This window comes from Pan paniscus, chromosome 13 (genome assembly GCF_029289425.2).
Source record: "Pan paniscus chromosome 13, NHGRI_mPanPan1-v2.0_pri, whole genome shotgun sequence".
NCBI classification, from domain to species: domain Eukaryota; kingdom Metazoa; phylum Chordata; class Mammalia; order Primates; family Hominidae; genus Pan; species Pan paniscus.
Genome location: NC_073262.2, coordinates 121627880 through 121648863, shown reverse-complemented (window position 1 = coordinate 121648863; position 20984 = coordinate 121627880). Strand labels below are relative to the sequence as shown.

The 20984-nt window shown below is 54.6% G+C and overlaps 1 protein-coding gene across 2 annotated transcripts in view; it reads left to right on the top strand.

Annotated features, from left to right (window-relative positions):
- The window catches only part of CFAP65 (cilia and flagella associated protein 65), a 38732-nt gene extending 23625 nt beyond the window's left edge, over nucleotides 1-15107 (top strand). For both annotated transcript variants that reach the window (XM_055109123.1, XM_034955179.2), the window contains 14 exons: nucleotides 3957-4133; nucleotides 4416-4482; nucleotides 4632-4742; nucleotides 7012-7203; nucleotides 7304-7462; nucleotides 7923-8066; nucleotides 8503-8616; nucleotides 8809-8916; nucleotides 11452-11496; nucleotides 11739-11941; nucleotides 12400-12528; nucleotides 13498-14001; nucleotides 14681-14818; nucleotides 14932-15107. In XM_055109123.1, coding sequence (XP_054965098.1) covers nucleotides 3957-4133; nucleotides 4416-4482; nucleotides 4632-4742; nucleotides 7012-7203; nucleotides 7304-7462; nucleotides 7923-8066; nucleotides 8503-8616; nucleotides 8809-8916; nucleotides 11452-11496; nucleotides 11739-11941; nucleotides 12400-12528; nucleotides 13498-14001; nucleotides 14681-14818; nucleotides 14932-15016 — 2176 coding nt within the window. In that variant the 3' untranslated portion in view covers nucleotides 15017-15107. The remainder of the gene's footprint in view (nucleotides 1-3956; nucleotides 4134-4415; nucleotides 4483-4631; nucleotides 4743-7011; nucleotides 7204-7303; nucleotides 7463-7922; nucleotides 8067-8502; nucleotides 8617-8808; nucleotides 8917-11451; nucleotides 11497-11738; nucleotides 11942-12399; nucleotides 12529-13497; nucleotides 14002-14680; nucleotides 14819-14931) is intronic.
- Nucleotides 15108-20984: the final 5877 nt, after the last annotated feature.

The following is a 20984-nucleotide window of genomic DNA, read 5'->3' as shown; positions in this document are numbered from 1 at the left end:
GGGCCAGAACTGTGAGTAACTGAGGGCTTCTAGCTCTGAATGACTGGGAACCTTGGCAGAGCTGCCAGCCTGGTGGGGAAGGCCAGGGCCTGCCTTGAGCTCCAGACCTGCCATTCACTGGGCTCTTTGAGTGGGCCCGGAGCCAGGCCCTACAGGGCTCCAGGGAGAGGGGTGGGGGCAGAAAAAGCGGTGTTGGCCTGTGTCCTGGCGTGGACTGCGCGCTGGTGTTTGGGTAGGAGCAACCAGCTCACACTCTCTGTGGAGAGGGTCCAGGCTGCTGGAAACAGAGGCGGGGGAAACCCAGGCAGCATGCCCGGCCAGCCGGGCCCATCCATCAGGAGATCATCTGAGGTGCAGGAAGGCAGTCCGTGCCTCTTCCAGGATTCTAAGCAGATTGACTCTCCTATGCTTTTTTGTTGTTGTATTTCCTTTCAATTTCTTAGAAGGCTATTTTTGAAAATTCTAGTCCGTCTCTTCTGAGCTCATAAAGAACAGACGGAGGGTTTTATTCCTGCCAAGGCCTGTCAGAGAGGGCCAGGAGGCAGCAGCAGGCAGGAACCCCAAGTGGGAGGGGGAGCTCCAGGGGAAGCAGGGAACCATGCAGCTGCCCCACTCCCTCCACGCCTTCTCCCCTTCGCGCCTCTGCTTTACCTGGCCCTGGCCTTCGTAGGGTCTTGCATTTAAGGGGAGATTCTTTTCAGATGTCAAATATGCTGGTTAACATCATTTGTTCATTCATCCAGTCTTTAATTCATTGGCCACACCTTTACTGGGTGCTTCCTAGATGCTGGCTCTGGGCTGGTCTTCAGGATAGAAATGTGGATGGGCCCAGTCTCTTCCCTCGAGGCGCTGCAGACTAGCCTCCTGTTGCGGGGTCATATGTGCTGTGAAGGAGGTGTGTGCAGCATTTCAGAAGGGCTTCCTGGAGAAAGCTACAACTAAGCTAGACCTACAGCCTCGCGGGAAAAGGCAGAAAGGTTGTGAAGCGCCTTCCAGACAGAGGGCCTGGTGTGTACACCGCATGGCTGGAGCAGCGGGTGGAGAGTCTCAGATGAGGCTGAGGAGGCAGGCAGGGGCCAGGACATACAGGGCCTTAGAATCCTTCTTCAGAGAGTTTGGACTTCTTCCTGAGGACATCATGGGATGGGCATCGGGGAGTTAGGAGCAAAGACAGGATCAGCTTTCAAGACCTGTCACACTGGTCTCTGGAGGAGAATGGGTTAGCAGCTTGAGGCAAGGGGACATGTTGGGAGGCCGTTGTGGTTCTCCAGATAGAGGGGTGCAAGATGGCATAGAAGCCCACGCTAGAGGGCTGGAAGGGAAAGGGGTTGGAATTATTTACAAGGGAGACTGGGCCAGGCCTGGTGGCTCACGCCTGTAATCTCAGCACTTTGGGAGGCCGAGGTGGGAAGATCACTTGAGGTCAGGAGTATGAGACCAGCCTGGCCAACATGGTGAAACTCTGTCTCTACTAAAAATACAAAAATTAGTCAGATGTGGTGGTGCACACCTGTAATCCCAGCTACTCAGGAGGCTGAGGCAGGAGAATCGCTTAAACCTGGAAGGTGGAGGTTGCAGTGAGCCGAGATTGCACCACTGCACTCTAGCCTGGGTGACAGAGTGAGACTGTCTCAAAAAAAAAAAAAAAAAAAAAAAAAAAAAAGGAGGGAGACTGGACCAGGGCAGAAGGCAGTGAGGACAAAGGAGAGGCTGAAATATGAAAGGACCCCAAACTAGCAAGGTCTCCAATTTTGCCACTGCTGAATATCCCCAATAAAATGACAACAGTGGTTTACTCACTGGTAACAAGTCAGACAACATAGGAGATGTGGGAAAAAAGTCAGAAGCTCCGCAGCCCCCTCTCCAAGTCCAGCTGCTAGGGTGATGAGGACTCGGAGTGTGCCTTTCACACTCAGGATTTGCACAACATACAGACACGCACATATTTACAGAGCGGTTCTCTTTCTTTTTTTTACAGTAATGGCCCAATACTATATCTGTTACTTTCAGGAATAATGATGCTTTCACTCAGCATTATATCAATAACATCTCCTTTAGATCGATACATATATCTAACGCATTCTTTTAAATAGCTGTATAATATGCCACAATATGGATGGACTTTAAATCGTTAAATCACTCCTCTATTGGAAACTCCAATTGTTCCCAGCTGCTTTTTTTTCATGACCACTACAAAGAAAGTGGTGATAGACATCCACACAAAGGTGTGCGTTGCGTGCACATAAGCATGCACACATATGTGCTTTTATTCCTATGAATTGGTTTCCCAAACAGACACTTCTGGGTCAAAGGGCATATGCTGCCAAAATTCCGTCCAAGAGGTTGAGCAGTTCCCTCTCCATCCACCTATGCTTGAGTCTGTTCTTTCTGAACTTAGCAGTGTTGAATGTTACTATTCTGCATGCTTCAGATGTGAAAAAAGTTAAGACTGGTTCCTTCTGAGGGTTTGGACTTAGGCCTCCCTGACTCCTACTGAGGCTTCCAGGCCCGTGTTGCACGCTTTCTCTCAGGTGTGCGTTGTGTGCTTTCTCTCAGGTGTGTGTTGCGTGCCTTCTTTCAGATGTGTGTTGCACACTTCCCGTCAGGTGTGTGCTGCATGCATTCTCCTCAGGTGTGTGTTGCACGCGTTCTCCTTAGGTGTGTGTTGCGCACATTCTCCTCAGGTGTGTGTTGTGCACTTCCTCTCAAGTGTGTGTTGTGTGCATTCTCCTCAGGTGTGTGTTGTGTGCTTTCTCTCAGGTGTGTGTTGCACGCGTTCTCCTCAGGTGTGTGTTGCACGCGTTCTCCTCAGGTGTGTGTTGCACGCGTTCTCCTCAGGTGTGTGTTGCATGCATTCTCCTCAGGTGTGTGTTGCATGCTTCCTCTCAGGTGTGTGTTGTGCGCATTCTCCTCGGGTGTGTGTTGTGCATTTTCTCTCAGGTTGCTTTTGTGCACTTTCTCTCAGGTGTGTGTTGCATGCATTCTCCTCAGGTGTGTGTTGCGTGCTTTCTCTCAGGTGTGTGTTGCATGCATTCTCCTCAGGTGTGTGTTGCGTGCTCTCAGGTATGCATTGCACACTTCCTCTCAGGTGTTTGTTGCGCGCATTCTCCTGGGTGTGTGTTGCGCACTTTCAGGTGTGTGTTGCGTGCTTTCTGTCAGGTGTGTGTTGCGTGCTTTCTCTCAGGTGTGTGTTGCGTGCTTTCTCTCAGGTGCACGTTGTGTGCTTTCTCTCAGGTGTGCATTGTGCACTTTCTCTCAGGTGTGTGTTGGGCACTTTCTTTTCCTTTTCTGGATGCTCCCTATCGTATCCTCCACCCGGTTTGCAGCTGGAACCAGTTCTGTGCTATCTCCGAGAGTGAAATGGGTTCTCCTTTCAGATTGTGACCTCAGGACCCTTTGTCACTAGTTTTGTCGGCTACTTAAGGTGCATTATCTACTTTACCGCAGTCCTAGGCATGTCAGGGGCATTAACTCTGTGCACAGCCTTGCTTCTGTTTCAAGAGTGCCAGCCCTGCTGGGGCATCTGTTCTCCACCCTGTGCCCAAGTTGGCCTGGACACCCCACTCCCTGGGGCTGCTGGTTGGTGCTGCCAGCCTTCCTAGGTGTCCCAAATGGCCCTTTCCCAAGAGCTTTGTCACAGAAGGGTTCATGGCCAGCTCAAAGTGGCCCCCATATTCAAGCAACACCTTGACTCCTGGCATCCACAGTGGGAGCCCCACTCTTCACTTCTTGAGTTGCCGTGGCCCAGAGTCTGTTCCTGGGTTTTGGGGCCATTATGAAACAAGAATCCACAACAGCCACATTTGCTCAGGCACACATGGGACAGTTTGCCAAATGGGTGCATGAAGTGCGGGAGTCATGGAAGAAGCCTCCACCTGCCCATCAGGGTCTCAGAGCCCCTGCCTCTCTGTTCTGCCTGACCAGTTTCTTTGTATGGCTTTGCACCCCTCTCCCAGGGCCTTCCTCTTTCCAAGTGACCAGCGGATTGATGTGGAGCTCTGGGCAGAGCAAGCAGAGTTGAATTCCACTGAGCTCCACCAGATGCGCGTGCAGGACAATTGCCTCTTCTCCATCAGCCCCAAGGCTGGGAGCCTGAGTCCCGGGCAGGAGCAGATGGTGGAGTTAAAATACAGGTGTTCCCCACCCCCCAAACCCCCTGCACTTCCAGTCATAGAGGCCCCTACCCCGGGCATTTCATTGTATGACTCCAGGGCACCCCAAATGGCCATTCCCTGGGAGGACCACCTTCTCACCTGCAGAGGAGGTCTAATTTCCTTCTTGCCCCATCCCAACTCAAGGGCGAGTTGCTCCCAGGGGCTGGCCAGCTCAAAGCCCCAGAAATGTCATGTCCATTTGCTCTCCTACTTGTACCAGGGCTCCAGAACTCACTCCCAGACTTATCTGTTTCTTTCTAGCCACCTGTTCATCGGTACTGATCACCTCCCAGTGCTCTTCAAGGTGTCCCATGGCCGGGAGATCCTGGTGAGGCCCCAGCACACTGGCTCTGCCCTAGTTTCAGGCTGGAGGAGGGGGCTGGCTGGACAGGAGCAGGGAGCTGTGTTCTCCTGGGGAACTGGGGTCCAGATCTCCGCTGGCTGTGTCAGTTCCTCCGGGGGAACTTTTATTTCCAGCTAAATTTCATAGGTGTGACAGTGAAGCCGGAGCAGAAGTATGTGCACTTCACCTCTACTACCCACCAGTTCATCCCCATTCCCATTGGTGACACGCTACCCCCACGGCAGGTCAGTGGTCCACATTGTCCTGTTGACCAAGAAGGCCTAAGTGTTGATCTCTAGGTAGGAGTGTCAGCCCTTGATAGGGTGACAAAGACATGGCCCTCTGGAAGCATTGAGGGGCTGGGCCAGCAGGTTGAACCCCCAGACTGGGCAACTGGGAGAGACTTGAAGGGAGAGGCTGCAGTGTCCTAGTGCCTGGTGCTACGCCCTTTGCCAGGCCCAGTTCCAATTAAAAAATGAGGATTTTTTTTTCCTTTAGCAAAATGTTCTTCAAACTTCTTTGACCATGAACCATACTAATATATTTGATGTTATATATGCTTACACCCCAGTATATACATAAACATACAACCAAAGTAGAATTGCTGCAAATTGATAATTATACTACTACATGCAAAGTATACTGATATTTTCTTTTTTGTTCTATTCTGTCCAATTTTTTAAATGCTGGGCATGACCCACAACATTGATTTAGATCTGCTCACCAGTAGGTCTTAGCCACAATTTGAAAATCACTGCTCCAAAAAGGATGTCCTTCTGGAATGTGAAGAACTAGAATGTGAATTCTTGGGAAGCTTTAGACCTTTCTTTCTTTACTGATTGAAGGCAATACAGTTTCCTTGCTCTGGAAATGTAGATTGGTAATCTCCAAGAGGGGGACATAATATTTTCCCAAACATTTCACAGCTGTGCAATTTCTAATCATTTAGAAGCCCATGTGTTTCTGAGCAGGGGCCTCCAGCCATTCACCCTAGAGGCCAAGGAATGGGCTTCCTGGATCTAGAGGGGAGTCTCCTATCCCCAACTCTGTTCACTTCCATACCCACCCGCTACCCCTCTGCCTTCCCAGCAGCCCCACTAGGGTCTGTGACAGTGAAGCTGGTTTGAGCTACTGGGAATACATAGTGCCATTTGCTAAAAGGAGATAAACTGGGAGCAGGAATAGGCTTTAGAATGAAGAGTTTGGTTCTGGCCAAGTTTGAGATGCTAATGAGACAACCAAGAGGGCTTGCCAGGTAGAAGGTGGACACCAAGTGTCTTAGTCCATTCTGGCTGCTAAAACAAGTTACCATAGAGTGGGTGGCTTATAAAGACCACAAATTTATTATAATTTATTGTAATTTAATTTATTATAATTTATCTTAATTAAAAAGGCTGGGGAGCCCAAGATCAAGACATGGGCAGGTTTGGTGTTTGGTGGGGGCCCACTTCCTGGTTCAGTGGCTTCTTGCTGTGTCCTCACATGGTGGAGGGAGCAAACGAGCTTCCACAGGCCTCTTTTATAAGGGCACTAATCCCACTTGTGAGGGCTCCGCCCTTGTGGCCGAATCACCTCCTGATCATCTCTTAATACTATTGTATTGAGGATTAGGTTTCAACATATGGATTTTGTGGGGACACAAGCATTTAACCCATAGTACCAGGTCTGGAGCTCAAAGGGTGGTCCAGGCTAGAGAAATAGAGTCAGCATGCTCAGGAGTGAGTGCTCAGAAAGGGGAAAAGGGGCTGGGACTGAATCCAGATGGACTCTATTCTCTCTGGCTTCAATTTTCTCATCTCTAAAAGGAAGGATTGGATCAGAAGATCTCTGGTTTCTTCTAGGACATTCTATGATTCCCAACCTTTGGAGTTGGTCTTTAGTCCCTCAGACTTTTCCGCCCCCTTACTTGCCTTTAAGCAGAACTCCCTTGGCCAGGCGCAGTGGCTCAAGCCTGTAATCCCAGTAATATGGGAGGCCAAGGTGGGAGGATTGCTTGAGGCCATGAGTTCAAGACCAGCCTGGCCAACACAGTGAGACCCCCATCTCTAAAAATATATATATATTTTTGAAGCAGCTGTGTGTGGTAGTGCATGCCTGTGGTCCTAGCTACTTGGCAGGCTGAGGTAGAAAGATTGCTTGAGCCCAGGAGGTCGAGGCGGCAGTGAGCCATGATTATGCCACTGTATTCCAGCCTGGGTGACAAAGTGAGACCTTGTCTCAAAAAAAAAAAAAAAAAAAAGAAAAAGAAAAAGAAAAAAAAACTTGATGAAGTTAAATTGAAGACAAATAAAATAAGCTACTCCTTTACAAATAAGATTACAGATTATCCTAAAATATCACCGGCTGACCATACAGTTACATACTTCTCGGGTGATCAAGCCACACGGGAGCTCAGACTCAAAGGGTGACATCATGGAGATCAGCCTGCCCTCCCACAGTGGGCACAGCATCCCAGGCTTTCTGATTTGCAGTGCTGAGCTGATGTGGCAATTTTCCTATTCCTGCCCCCTGCAGATTTATGAGCTGTATAATGGTGGCTCAGTGCCCGTGACATATGAGGTCCAGACCGATGTCCTGTCACAGGTTCAGGAAAAAAATTTTGATCACCCCATCTTTTGCTGCCTCAACCCCAAAGGGGAGATCCAGCCAGGCAGCACTGCACGGGTCTTGTGGATCTTCTCACCTATCGAGGCCAAGACCTACACGGTGAGCAGCAACCTGGATGACGTGGGAGGCGGGGTGGTGCTGGCTTCCTCAGCAGGCCTCCCTCTGACCAGTCCCTACCCCCACCCTCCTAACTCCCCAGGTGGACGTGCCCATACACATCCTGGGATGGAACTCGGCCCTCATCCACTTCCAGGGAGTGGGCTACGACCCCCATATGATGGGGGACACAGCCCCATTCCACAACATCTCCTCGTGGGACAACAGTTCCATACACTCTAGGCTGGTGGTGCCTGGACAGGTGGGGAAAGGGGAGCTAGGAAGGCCTGAGGCCTTGGGGGAGAGCCTCAGAGCCCAGGGTGGCCAGACAGAAGGATGGGGAGGCTGGGAGGGACATGAGATGTAGTTGAGGAGGGACAGAGGCAGAGATGAGACCTTGGAACTCACCCTCCTCCAGATTCAGGAGGCGGCACCAGCTCCATGAGAGGTCTACCCTGCCACCTAGTGCCCACAGGTGTTCCTGCTCAAGCCGCTCCACCTGCCTCAGGGCCCTCCATCCCACCCTCTTCACTGGGATGAGGATGTTAAGAGATGGCATAGGAGTGGGGGTGTTGAAAGGTGTCAAAAGGGCCAGGCACAGTGGTCTCGATTTTCTGACCTCGTGATCCTCCCACCTTGGCCTCCCAAAGTGCTGGGATTACAGGCGTGAGCCACCATGCCTGGCCGGTTCTTATTTCTTTACCTCCGCTCTCCACCCACAGAATGTCTTCCTGTCCCAGTCTCATATTTCCCTGGGAAACATACCTGTGCAGAGCAAGTGCAGCCGCCTGCTCTTCCTCAACAACATCTTCAAGAACGAGGAAATTGCCTTCTCCTGGCAGCCAAGTCCTCTAGATTTTGGGGAGGTGAGAGTCCCCTGAGCCCTGGAACTTCCATCAGAGCTCCAGACCCATCCAACCCCACCTGACCCCATCCCATACCACCCCACTCCATTCCATCCCACCCCACAAAACCCCATCCCATCCCATCCCCCCCACTCCATCCCATCCCACCCTATCCCACCCCACTCCATCCCATCCCATCCCACCCCACCCCATTCTACTCCATCCCACCCCACTCCATCCCATCCCACCCCACTCCACCCCACCCCATCCCATCCCATCCAATCCCATCCCATCCCATCCCATCCCGTCCCATCCCATCCCATCTTGTCCCATCCCATCCCATCCCATCTTGTCTCATCTCATCTTATCCTGTCCCATCTCACCCCATCCTATTCCGTGCCATCCTATCCAATTCCATCCCTGTGAATCTCCAGAGACTCCTTCCCCAAATCAACAGGTGTCTGTGAGTCCCATGATAGGGGTGGTGGCTCCTGAAGAGACGGTCCCATTTGTGGTGACCTTGAGGGCCTCTGTGCATGCCAGCTTCTACAGTGCAGACCTGGTATGCAAGGTAGGAACCAGCCCCAGGGGTAAAGTGGGATGGAGGCATGGCTCCCAATGCTGGGGTGGGGTGCGATGGGCTGTGAGATCCCCAGACCCCAGCAAAAGGCAGAAGTCAGCCCTTGGAAGGGAGAGGGCTCACAGCATAGGCCCCGGGCAAGCTCCAGACCTTGGCCTTCTCTCTCTCTGTCCTGGGCCATAGCTGTACTCACAGCAGCTCATGAGGCAGTATCACAAGGAGCTGCAGGAGTGGAAGGACGAGAAGGCGCGGCAGGAAGTGGAGTTCACCATCACCGACAGGAAAGTGAAGGTGAGGAGGGCTGAGTAGATCTCAAACACCCAGATCTTTCTGACTGGCCTTACCAGAGGGGACAGAGGTAGTGGGCCAAGGTGGCCCTCCAGGCCAAACCAGCCAGCCTGCCCTAAGAGATTACATTTCATTCACTGGACTCAGCTTAGCATCTCCACAGCCATCCGGAGAGGCTCTCTGGGTAGAGAAGGCTGGCTGTCCATTCCCTGCCTCGTGTAGCCAGCATTTAATGAGTGGCTACTGTGTGCTGCACACTGGAGATTTAGGGGAGACAAGCAGAGCTCACATTTTATTTTTATTTATTTATTTATTTTTTGAGACAGAGTCTCACTCGGTCACCCAGGCTAGAGTGCAGTGTACTGTAACCTCCACCTCCCAGGTTCAAGCAATTCTCCAGCCTCAGCCTCCTGAGTAGCTGGGACTACAGGTGCCCACCACTATACCTGACTAATTTTTGTATTTTTAGTAGAGATGGGGTTTCACCATGTTGGCCAGGCTGGTCTCGAACTTCTGACCTTAGGTGATCTGACCACCTCGGCCTCCCAAAGTGCTGAAATTACAGGCGTGAGCCACTGTGTCCAGCCTAGAGTTCACCTTCTGGTGGAAGACACTGTGGCTTCGGGGCAGGCTCTGGAGACAGATTGCCCAGGTTTCATTCCTGGAGTTAATGATTTCTAGCTCTGTGATCTCAGTCAACCTATGTAACATCTCAGTTCCTTCAGCTGTAAGAAGTGGGGGTGGGTACTGTGACATCTGGGATTTGCTTCATTATAATCCAGAGGTGGGGCATAGCTGGGACCAGACTGGCTATGAGGTGCTAGTTGTTGAAGCTGGGCAATGGGCAACGGAGAGTTCTTTGTAGCATCCCCTCCACTTTTGTATACGTTTGAAATTTTCCATATTAAAAAGGTTAAAGATAAAAGTCTAGGCTGGGCATGGTGGCTCACACCTGTAATCCCAGCACTTTGGGAGGCCAAGGTGGGTAGATCACTTGAGGTCAGGAGTTCAAGTCCAGCCTGGCCAACATGGTGAAACCCCGTCTCTACTAAAAATACAAAAATTAGCCGGCCATGATGGCGGGTTCCTGTAATCCCAGCTACTTGGGAGGCTGAGGCATGAGAATCGCTTGAACCCGGGAGGCGGAGGTTGCAGTGAGCGGAGATCATACCACTGCACTCCAGCCTGGGCGACAGAGCGAGCGAGACTCTGTCTCAAAAAAAAAAAAAAAGATAAAAGTCTAAAAATATTTTTTAATGTGAGTGAGATATCTGCTTTGTAACGTTGTGAGGATTAAGTGAGTTAATACCGGTGAAGTGCCTAGAACAGTGCCTGGCGCCCAGGAAGCGCTCACTGAATGGGAGCTATTAGTATGTGTTTTGGGAGGGGGAGGGTCTGATAATAAACACGAGACAACACTTCCATCTTGGTTCCTCCCCCAATTTCACAACCTTCCTACACTGGTATTCTTGCTCCTCAATCACCTTGGTGTCTGCCACACTGAACCCCCAGAGACTCACTGCTCCCCTCTGAAGCTGTGGCCCAACTGTGGATACAAATTACTTCCTAAGGCCAGGCGCGGTGGCTCACACCTGTAATCCTAGTGCTTTGGGTGGCCAAGGCATGAGGATTGCTTGAGCCTAGGAGATCAAAACCAGCCTTGGAGAACATAGTGAGACCCTGCCACTACAGAAATAAAATTTTAAAAACTGGCTGGGTGTGGTGGCTCACACCTGTAGTCCCAGCTACTTGGGAGGCTGAGTTGGGAGAATCACTTGAGTGCAGGAGTTTGAGGCTGCAGTGAGCTATGATGGGGTCACTCCACTCCAACCTGGGTGACAGAGTGAGACCCTGTCAAAAAAAAAAAAAGAAAAAGAAAAAAACAAAAACAACAAAAACAAAAAAAACTGTTCTTGGGGGCATGAGGGAAGGAATTTCTGAATTAAATCTTAATGAGGGAGACTGATTTCTCATCTCACTGAACCACAAAGCTCCAGGGCACCAGGGCAAGCTCCCTTGGAGCTGCCCGCCTACATTTGATGGCATTTCCTTCACTCAGGAAACCAGAATTTCCTGGTCTGCAGGCAGCACTTCTCTAGGGAAGGTTCTAGAGGAAAATGTGACTGGGAATTGGGCAGGACCAAGAGGGCAGCAAGAGGATCAAAATGGGGGAGTCTCTTTAGGCCTCTCACATCTTTTTTTTTTTTTTTTTTTGAGACAGAGTCTCGCTGTGTCGCCCAGGCTGGAGTGCAGTGGCGCCATCTTGGCTCACTGCAACCTCCACCTCCTAGGTTCAAGCGATTCTCCAGCCTCAGCCTCCTGAGCAGCTGAGACTACAGGCACATGCTACCGCATCTGGCTAATTTTTGTATTTTTAGTAGAGACGGGCTTTCGCCATGTTGGCCAGGCAGGTCTCAAACTTCTGATCTCAGGTGATCCGCCCACCTTGGCCTCCCAAAGTGCTGGGATTACAGGCATGAGGCACCACCCCCGGCTGGGCCTCTTGTATCTTAAGCAAGGATCTCTCTTCTTCCACAGAAGAGAACATGCTGCACAGCCTGTGAACCTGCGAGGAAGTACAAGGTGAGGTGGCGAGCCCCAGGCCCATCTTCTTGGGACAACTTGGGAGGGTCTTTGCCTGCTCCCAGAGAGACCTCCAACCCCTGGACCAGCCTCCCAGAAAGGAGGGATGAAAGTGCCAATGAGTGGGGTCACACGCCTATGTGGCCCAAAGAGCCTGATGGGGGAACTAGGTCAAGGGACCCCATTGGTGATGTGAGTGTGGTGCCCAAACCCTTGTCATCCATGTCCCTCCCTTCCCAAAGACACTGCCTCCCATCAAGAACCAGCAGTCTGTCAGCCGGCCTGCCAGCTGGAAACTGCAGACCCCAAAGGAGGAGGTGTCCTGGCCCTGCCCCCAGCCACCCTCGCCAGGCATGCTCTGCCTGGGCCTTACCGCCCGAGCCCATGCCACCGACTACTTTCTGGCTAACTTCTTCTCAGAGTTTCCCTGCCACTTTTTGCACCGGTAAGCTCTTGGGAAGGCAGGGGTCACCTTCCTCTTCTCTCTGTCCCCTCTTCCACTCCAGAGCAGGGGCTGCCCAGACCCAACCCATGGTGAGGGGTGGAGCATGGGCAGCAGCAGTGGGGCTCATTGAGCGCCTCTGGGCCCAGGATGCCCCATTACTGCTTAGGCCCTTTTAGGAGGGGGACAAAGCAGCCAGAGCCCCCTGGGGAACACACCTAGGCAGCCCCTACCCCTCTTCGTTCCTTCTTTTTCCAACTGGGAGTCTCTCTAGCTCCCGTGCTAACTCTGAGGGTTTGAGCTTGGTTCTCTGAACCCAGTAGCACTACATTTGGGTTAAGGCTGGGAGTGCCTCAAACTCATCTGTGTCCTCATCACTGGGCAGCTACCACCACTGCTTGTGCCCCCAACCCCAGCATGGTGGCTTGCCCAGGCCACTCAGAATGTCATGGCTGCCACAGGGAGCTGCCAAAGAGGAAGGCCCCCAGGGAAGAGTCAGAGACTTCTGAGGAAAAATCCCCTAACAAGTGGGGCCCTGTTTCCAAGCAGAAGAAGCAGCTCCTGGTTGACATTCTCACCACCATAATCAGGTACCAGCTCACACCCTGGGCCCTCATTGCCACCTTCGCATCCCTCCAGCTCATTCAGCCAGAGCCCCTTACATTCCAGCACTCTTCCTTTCTTGAGAAATAGAACTTGGTGGGGCATGGAGGTTCTTGCCTGTAATTCCAACACTTTGGGAAGCAGAAGTGGGAGGGTGGCTTGAGCCCAGGAGTTTGAGACCAGCCTGGGCAACATAGCAAGACCCCATCTCTACAAAAAAATACAAAAATTAGCTGGACATGGTGGTGCATGCCTGTAGTCCCAGTTACTTGGGAGGCTGAGGTGCGAGGATTGCTTGAGACCATTAATTAGCTTAATTAACTGGGAGGTTGAGGCTGCTGTGAGCCATGATCACACCACTGTACTCCAGCCTGGGAGACAGAGCAAGACCTTGTCTCAAAAAAAGAAAAGAAAAGAGAAAGAAAGAGACAAAGACAGAAAGAGAGAAAGAGAGAGAAAGAAAGAAAGAAAGAAAAAAGAGGAGAGAAAGAGAGAGAAACAAAGAGAGAAATAGAGAGAGAGAGAAAAGAAAAAAAGAAACAGAACTTCTTTGCAAGATCCCACCACGGTCCCCCCACCCCGGCCCCCCCACCCCAGGACAGTGGGGCTCTGATGGAGCTGGCTGGAGGGATTCTCAGGTCTGGATCCTGAGTTCTGCCCCATTCCAGGGCTGGCAGATGAGTCTGGAGCCAGTCCACTATCTTCCTAGGGTTCCTGCCCATCATGTGTGTGAATCTGACCTGCCCTGCCTCCAGCATACCATGTTCGCTTCTAAAAATCCATGAGGCTCAAAGATGTCTTCCTTGAAAGAAGGGACAGGAGGAACAACTGACGAAGGGCTCCCCTCTCCCCACCTAGCAGCCCCTTTCCCACCTAGAACCTAGCTCTGAAGCCAGGGCTCCCCAGGGGCTTCAGGGACCATCAGCAAGGGCCTTCTCCTTCTCCCTGCCACCTAGGGGCCTGCTGGAAGACAAGAACTTCCATGAGGCTGTGGACCAAAGCCTGGGGGAGCAGGTGCCGTACTTCCGCCAATTCTGGAATGGGCAGTCAACTAAGTTCATGGACCAGAAAAACAGCCTGTACTTAATGCCAATCCTGCCTGTACCCTCCAGCAGCTGGGAGGATGGGAAGGGCAAGCAGCCGAAGGAAGACAGACCAGAGCACTATCCAGGGTTGGGAAAGAAGGAAGAGGGGGAGGAGGAGAAGGGTGAAGAGGAAGAAGAAGAGTTGGAGGAGGAAGAGGAGGAAGAAGAGGAGACAGAAGAGGAGGAGCTGGGCAAGGAGGAGATAGAGGAGAAGGAGGAGGAGAGGGATGAGAAGGAAGAGAAAGTGAGCTGGGCGGGCATCGAGCCCACACCACAGCCTGAGTCCCAGGAGTCCATGCAATGGCAGTGGCAACAGCAGCTGAAAGTCATGGTGAAGGAGGAGCAAGAACAGGATGAGAAGGAGGCCATCAGAAGGTGAGCAGCCAGGCCCCAGTGAGGATGGGAGGGAGGCGAAGTGCAGAAGGTTCCTAGGAGGCAGTGGGATGCCAAGGATGGCTGCTGCCTGTATGCACATCTCATCCTAATTCAGTGCTTAGTGAGATCATGTTGGTAGCTTAAGGCCTCTGTGGGAGTATCCGCCCGGCACCAACACTGAAGTTTATTCTTTTTTCTCTGAGAACTGGTTGTTGACATTTATCAACTTACCAGGAGAATTGTTATAGTCTGCAAAGTCTTGTAAATGGGCTTCTAGAGCCAGAAAAGGACCACCTGTCTTGCAGGTGGGACTTCCCACCGGGGCTGCCCTACAGATGATTTATGTCATTGTAGGGATTCCCTAGGCCCCACCCAGTCCCTTCTGCGCCCTCTCATCACTTCCCTACCTTTCTCTAAACTTGGCCCTGAGATGCCTACTACATCGCCTGGGTTTGAATCCCACCCCTTAAACCAGCAGCATATTTGGCAACTCGGAATCTTTTAGCCACACTTGGAACGTCCGTGACATTGAAACAAGAATGCCCCATAGTGTAGTGGATGAGGGGAGTCGAATGAGAATCTCCGTAGAGCTCGCGGCACACTGTACCGCACGGACAGGCGAGCCAGGAGGCGCGCGGGCACTGCGGCCGCGCTCATGCTAGCCCCCGCCCCCTCGCAGGCTCCCGGCCTTCGCCAACCTGCAGGAGGCGCTGCTGGAGAACATGATCCAGAACATCCTGGTGGAGGCGAGCCGCGGGGAGGTGGTACTCACCTCGCGGCCACGCGTCATCGCCCTGCCCCCGTTCTGCGTGCCCAGGTAGGGGCGCCGGGGCCAGCGGCCGCGCAGACCGCGCGAGAGGGGCCACGGGGGCAGCCAGGCTCTGCCCGAAGCCTCGCCCCCACGCCTACCTGGGACTTTTTGTCTTCCAGGAGTCTGACCCCGGACACGCTGCTGCCGACGCAGCAAGCAGAGGTACTCCACCCGGTGGTGCCACTTCCTACCGACCTTCCGTAAATGCCCGCGCCCAGCCTCTCCGACATGCCGCCCTAGGTCAAGCCTGGCCCCCTCTCCACCGCCAGTAAAAGCATCTAGTCTTTTTTCTGTATCTACCTTGACTTTATTTCCCCGACGAGGGGGAACGCGCGCGCGAGCTCTGAGAGGCAAGGATGGCAGGGAGCAGCCCGGGCGGACTGCAGAGGCGCGGCGGGAACTTAGGGCCCGGGAGGATGCACCTCTCCGCCCACACTGCAGCTGGACTGAGACCTGGCCGCTAGCTGCCGGCCGCTGGACCGGGTCTGGCCAGTGGAGGGCGCTCCGGGTGGGGCCTGGCTGGCCTTTGCCCCAGCGCACCTTGGTGCACAGTAACTGAGTGCCAGGCCTGGCCAGCGAAGCAGGTGTCCACTGGGCAGGGCGGCCACCCCTCACCTTTCCGCGCCGCGCCTGCTCGGAGGCTTAGCACCCCCAGGGCCAGCCCCTTAGCATTTGCCGAGCTCCGAGTGCCCAAGAGGCTGGGGAGGAAGAACTGAGGCACGCCGCGGAGGGCCAGGAACTAGGCTGGGGCGGGTCGAGGTCACCACTGGATTTCGGGCCACAGACCCTGCTAAGCGACTCCCACTGTGAATCAGTCCTCAGACGAGGATGGATACCCACCTCTCGGTTCCTCCTAACCCCCGCCCGGGAGCTTCTGTCCTCTGCTTCTCGGCTCCTCCCTCCCAGAGGCAGGTGGGTGGAAAAGTGACATCTGGTGTTGTTCCAGAGGCGCCCAGGTCCCCAGCACCCTCCCCTCCGCCCCCGCCACCAAGGCCTCGGAGAAGCTCCGGTCTCAGAGCCCGGGCGGGAGAGGGGGGGCGCTCCGCCTCCATGAGTCAATATTTGCCCCGAGCAAACGGGCGCCTGGACAGGTGTGAGTGTGTGTGTCTGGGGGCGGGGACTGAACAGGCAGTATAAGAGCACACGGAGCCCGGGCTCCGGGACAAGCTCCAAGGCGTGGGCTGGGGACGAAGCCAAGCTAGGCTGGGCCGGGCGGAGGGGCCAGGAAGGCCGGGCGGAGGGTGGCTGGGAAAGGAGGGGCGGGCCAGGTGCGCACCTGCGGTGGCCGCCGCGGCCGCCGACGTGTCAGCCACAGATGCGTTCAGGTGAGGGCGGAGGCTAGCGGGGCGCTGTGCAGCACTGAGCTCGCGGAAGACCAGGACCAGGAGATGACCGAGAGCGACCGCCAGGCCCCGGGCCCTCCGCTCCCGCCCCGCGACGAGCCCCTCGCACAAACCGGACCTGAGCGTTTTGTTCGTTCGGCTCGCGTGAGGCAGGGGCGGCCTCTCAGCACCAGCCCGGGGGCCGGCCTGATCGCCACGCAGGCACCTGCCGCCGCCACCGCCACCGCCATCTCAACCATACGGGTGGGAGAGGCTGTGCGCCGCTCCAGTGGAGATCCGGCTCCCATCCGGCCCCACCCGCCCTGCCTTGCCCTGCCCGCAGCTTCTGGGCTGCCAGGCTCCATTCTGCGTCGTAATACGGGCTGAGCTGGCTCCAGCGGGTGGCGAAGGGGGCCGTGGCCCAGAACAGAAACCCTTCTGGAGGTGGAAACCGGATTCTAGTCCGCCTCTGTCCCCGCGACTTCTATGGCCTTGGGCAAGTCATTTCCCGGCCTCTTGGTTTTCCTATTTGCTCAGTGAACGGTTGGTCTGGCCTCCCGCAGGGGCTAGGGCCTCCCCAGCCTCCTGTCCCGGTTCCTGGGTTCCTGGTCATGCTGGGGAAGATGCAGGCCCTCACGGAGTTGGAGCCAAGGCTGAGGTGTGGAAAATCTGGGCGAGGGAAGCTGAGGGCCGCCATGGAGCCTCAAATCCACTCCTCGGATCTCTTTGGTGCTGCTGACATCCTGAGATGTCACTCCCTGACACTCCCTTGGTCCCTCTTTCAGTCTAACCACGTCTGAGACAGTCAGACTGACTGAAAAGGACAAGCCCCCAGGCACAGCGGTTCACCACCTTCCTCAAACCTCAGAATCCCACATCCTCGCTTCCATCAGCTGGGGTGGGGTAGGTAGGTAGCCCTCAGCTCAGGCAGAGACAGCCCTGGGAGATGGGAACCAGGGTCAGAAGTCCCTCCAAATTGCATGTTCCTAGAGGTGCTGGATTGTCCCCTCCACCACCACCCGCTCTAGTGCCCCTATGTCACCCAACTACCCAGAGGCCCCAAAGGATCTGCTGAGCCCGAGTCTGTGGCACAGAGAGAGAAGGGGGAGGGGCGAGATGGCGTTGGACAGATCCCAGGCAGGTTTGGGGAGACGGTGGACTACAGCGGGGCTCTTCATGGAGCAGCCCCAGGGGCAGGGGAAGGTCCTTGGGTCCTGGGCTGGGGTGTGTGCAGCCCTCTCCTGGCCCCCCTGACCAGGCTCTGTCCTGGGCCAGCCCTTTACTCTGCCTGGCACTGAAAGATTTGCCTGTCAGGGGCCTGGCATGGTCCTGGTGCACCTTCCCTGTGTCTTTGAGGGCTTCCCCTTCCCTCCCCAACCATGACAGGGGCCAGGATTCCACATCCTGGGTCTGCACAACAAAGAGATCTCTGCCTGGAATGACCCCCTCCCAAACACACACAAACACACACACACAGCCTTGAGGGGAGGGTGGTGAAAAGGAGGCAGCCACCCAGTGGGCGGGGATCTTTCCTGGTGACTGAGAATTACTGCCCCTTCACCCCAGGGCCTAATTTCCCCAGTCCCCCACCCACTATCCATCCCTGGCCATTACCAGGGATCTGGCCTCTCATCCAGGTCCCTCCTCCGCTGCTCCGCTGCCACAGGGCGGAGTCTCCCAGTGCCGGGCAGGCCTGCAGGTGCGGGGCTGCATGGGGAGGGGGGCACTCAGCAGCTGCCATGCGAGGCAGGCCCCCTCCCCCTCCTGCTCAAAGCTGGAGCCTGCTTCCTGTCGTCCCTGTCAGCACCCTGGGTGGGGGAGGGACCAGGTAGTGGGGGAAGTGGAAAAGGGATTGAGCGGTTGGAGTGCAGCAGCTGAGAAACAGCAGAAGAGAAATGGAGAAGGATGAGAAAGAGACCAAGAGCATAGGCTGAAGGAAAGAGGGGTGTGAGAACACAGGGGAGATCCCAGGGGCTGCAGAGGCTGCAGACCCTAGACTGTGAGAGCGAGACCAGAGGCAGAGATGACCAGAGAGAAACCAGAAACCAGGGAAAAGGAACAGAGAGAGACACATGGAGACAATTCAAGATAACAAGAGATGTACACTGAGAGAGATTGGGGATGTGGATTCATGGGGCTAGGGCTCAGGGGACCAGAGGCACGAGGCATTGTGTGTATGGAGAAAGGGGGAAGCTGCAAAACAGCCCCATCCCACCCCAAACTAGGGTGGGAATTAGCCCCAGCAAAGGATAAAGAGGTGATTTCTAGGTGGCAGACAGGTTTGGAGGTGGGGGGAGGGTGATACCCTTATCTTGGAAGCCCATCTCCTCCCATTAAAGGACAGAATGTGAGGGAGGGGCAAGGCCCAGGCCGTGGCTGGACACCAGGGGCCAGTGAGGGGCACAGATCTGACTCCATCTCTCTGAGTTTCCCTCTTGGCCACAGATGGACAAGCCAACAGCTATGGCAGCTGCCCTGCCCCCACCCACCCCAATTATTCTGGCCTAGCCTTGGAATTTCTGGGCTTAGAGGCCGCCCAGGGTCTGTGTGACAGTGGAGGGACCTGGGAGTGGAAGCACTGGCTGGCAGGGGGGAGGCTCACACCCAGGTGCTAATCCCCATCCGGCCAAGGCAGTACCAGAGCCTCACTGACCTTCTTGGAGATTAGTCCCCATGGAGACCGTGGCAACTCGCCCCCTCATTCTGGCTAGGCCAGACGGGTGGGTGGGTGGGGCAGGCTTACGCTGGATAGGGAGGGGAAGGAACCTTCCAGAGGCATCACAGGAGTCAAGGCTGGGAGGCCCCTCCAGGACCCACAGCCAGCTTAGTTTATAGGTAAAAATCAGAGGCCTTAAGAGGGGACTGACTGACCAAAATCCCCAAATGGCGCCAGGACAAGCACCAACACCAGAAGCCAGGTCCTCGGCTCGGTTCCCAAGCATTTTTTCCTAGAGAGCAGAGGCCTGAGCAAGAACAAAGGAAATTGGCACACTCCTCTCTGACCCTCCCAACCTTCCCAAACTGAGGTCATGAACTGAGGAGTGGTTCAAATACGGTGAGGCAGGAAAGCGCTCCGTCCTGAGCACTAGGCTGGCTTCTGCCAGGAACCAGGGTGAGAAGGAGGGTACAGCTCCCAGAGCCATGCTTGCAGCCTGACCACCCACCAACCAGGCCAGCCCCAGGGGTGGTGGGAAGCAGGTGCATCAGAGCCAGTTATAACCACAACCACAGCAACAGCGGCGGCGGACATTTATTGGGTGGACACTGCAGGCCTGTTCTGTTTTACATGCATTTAAATAATCACAACAGCCTCTTAACCCACTCTCTTCACCCTTCAGTGTCTGTATGACCTTGCGTGGGTGGCTGAGCTGATGCCTTCCTGGGTGACTGTGAAGTGGGTATGTGCACGTGTGAAAGTGATGGGGCATATTCGTGTGTGAGTCCAGTGCCCAGTACAGTCCGTGGCACATAGTACATCGTATTAAATCTTTGAGGAATAAGTGAGTGACCAAGTGTCTGGCCATACATGAACATGACATTGAGGTTTCTATGGAATCCTAGAATGAGACTATTCACATGCGAAGCTTGCGGGATCACATCTATGTGCCTGGAACTGTGGATGATTCTGTCTCCATCTGACTGAACATGTGTCTGTGTGTGCCCTCTCCCTGTCACCCTGTGTCACCCCTGTGGCTTTGTGTCTGGGTGTGTGAGTGATGGTGAAAGCTGCCTGCCAGCTCCCTGGATGGTGGCCAGTTCTCTAACCCCACTGAGGGGCAGAGGAGAGGGGCTCTGTTTCTAGTGGGATAGAACAATGGGTCTGTGTGGGTGGGATTCCTAACTGGCCCAAACTGGGCTGGTCTCTGTACCCGTTATCTCTGTCTCCCAGGAGACCAGTCCTGCACAGCCCCAGGGAAGGTGCTCATCTGCTGATTCTGGGCTCCAGACTGGGGGTGGGAGCTGGGGCCAGAGAAGCAGGGGTGGAAAGGAGGGGCTGGTGATGGTGGCAGGGTGAGGGAAGGCACCCTTCCCTGAATTTGCATCTTCAGTACCCAACCCCTGGATGATTTCCCAGTAAAATGAGGGGGGAGGGCTGGGAGGCAACCCGCTCGAGGAGGGGACATTGACCACCAGCCCCTCTCCGCTGCCCAGCAGTACTGAGCAGTCAGGCTGTTCCTGGGGTGGGGCTCTAGGTGAGAGAGGTGCCACTTCTTTGGGATTCTCGGGGCCTTTGCCTAGGACGGAGATTGGGCAGGAGCTTAGGAGTGGGTTTGAGGGCTTCCTTGCGGGATCTATGTGTCCCCACATGGGATGGGAGTCCGGGTGGGATGTGAGGGCCTCATGGAGGGGACTTAGGCTCAAAGGATTCTCTGTGGGATCTTATGGGTCTGTATGGGATGGGGGTTTCGGTGAAATCAGAGGGCAGGAGATGGTGGCTAGGGATGGGGTGAGGTCCTGAGGATTTCCTTGTGGGACTCAAAGGTCCCAGTGTGAGATGGAGAACTGAATGAGGTCAGGGTGGGGGCCCTGAGGGTGATAAGGTCTCTGTGAGATTTTGAGGGCTCTGTGAAGTGTCGACTGGGGTTTCTGGGTTTTGTCTACCTAATTCCCCGCTCCATGCCCCAAGGCCAGGCTGTGGATGTGGAGGGGGTAGGGGTGACTGTGCTGAGCTGGCAAACAAAGCCACCTGGGCACCCATCCTTCAGGAAGCTCTGGGCGCAACTGATCTGGGAAAACAAACAGGAACAGCTGTTAGGGGTGGGGGGGGGCACGGCAGCTGGGGAGAGGAGCAGAGCTGGACCAGCCTGGTAGGGAAAGGAGGAGACCAGTAGGGTCCGTGGTACCCAAGG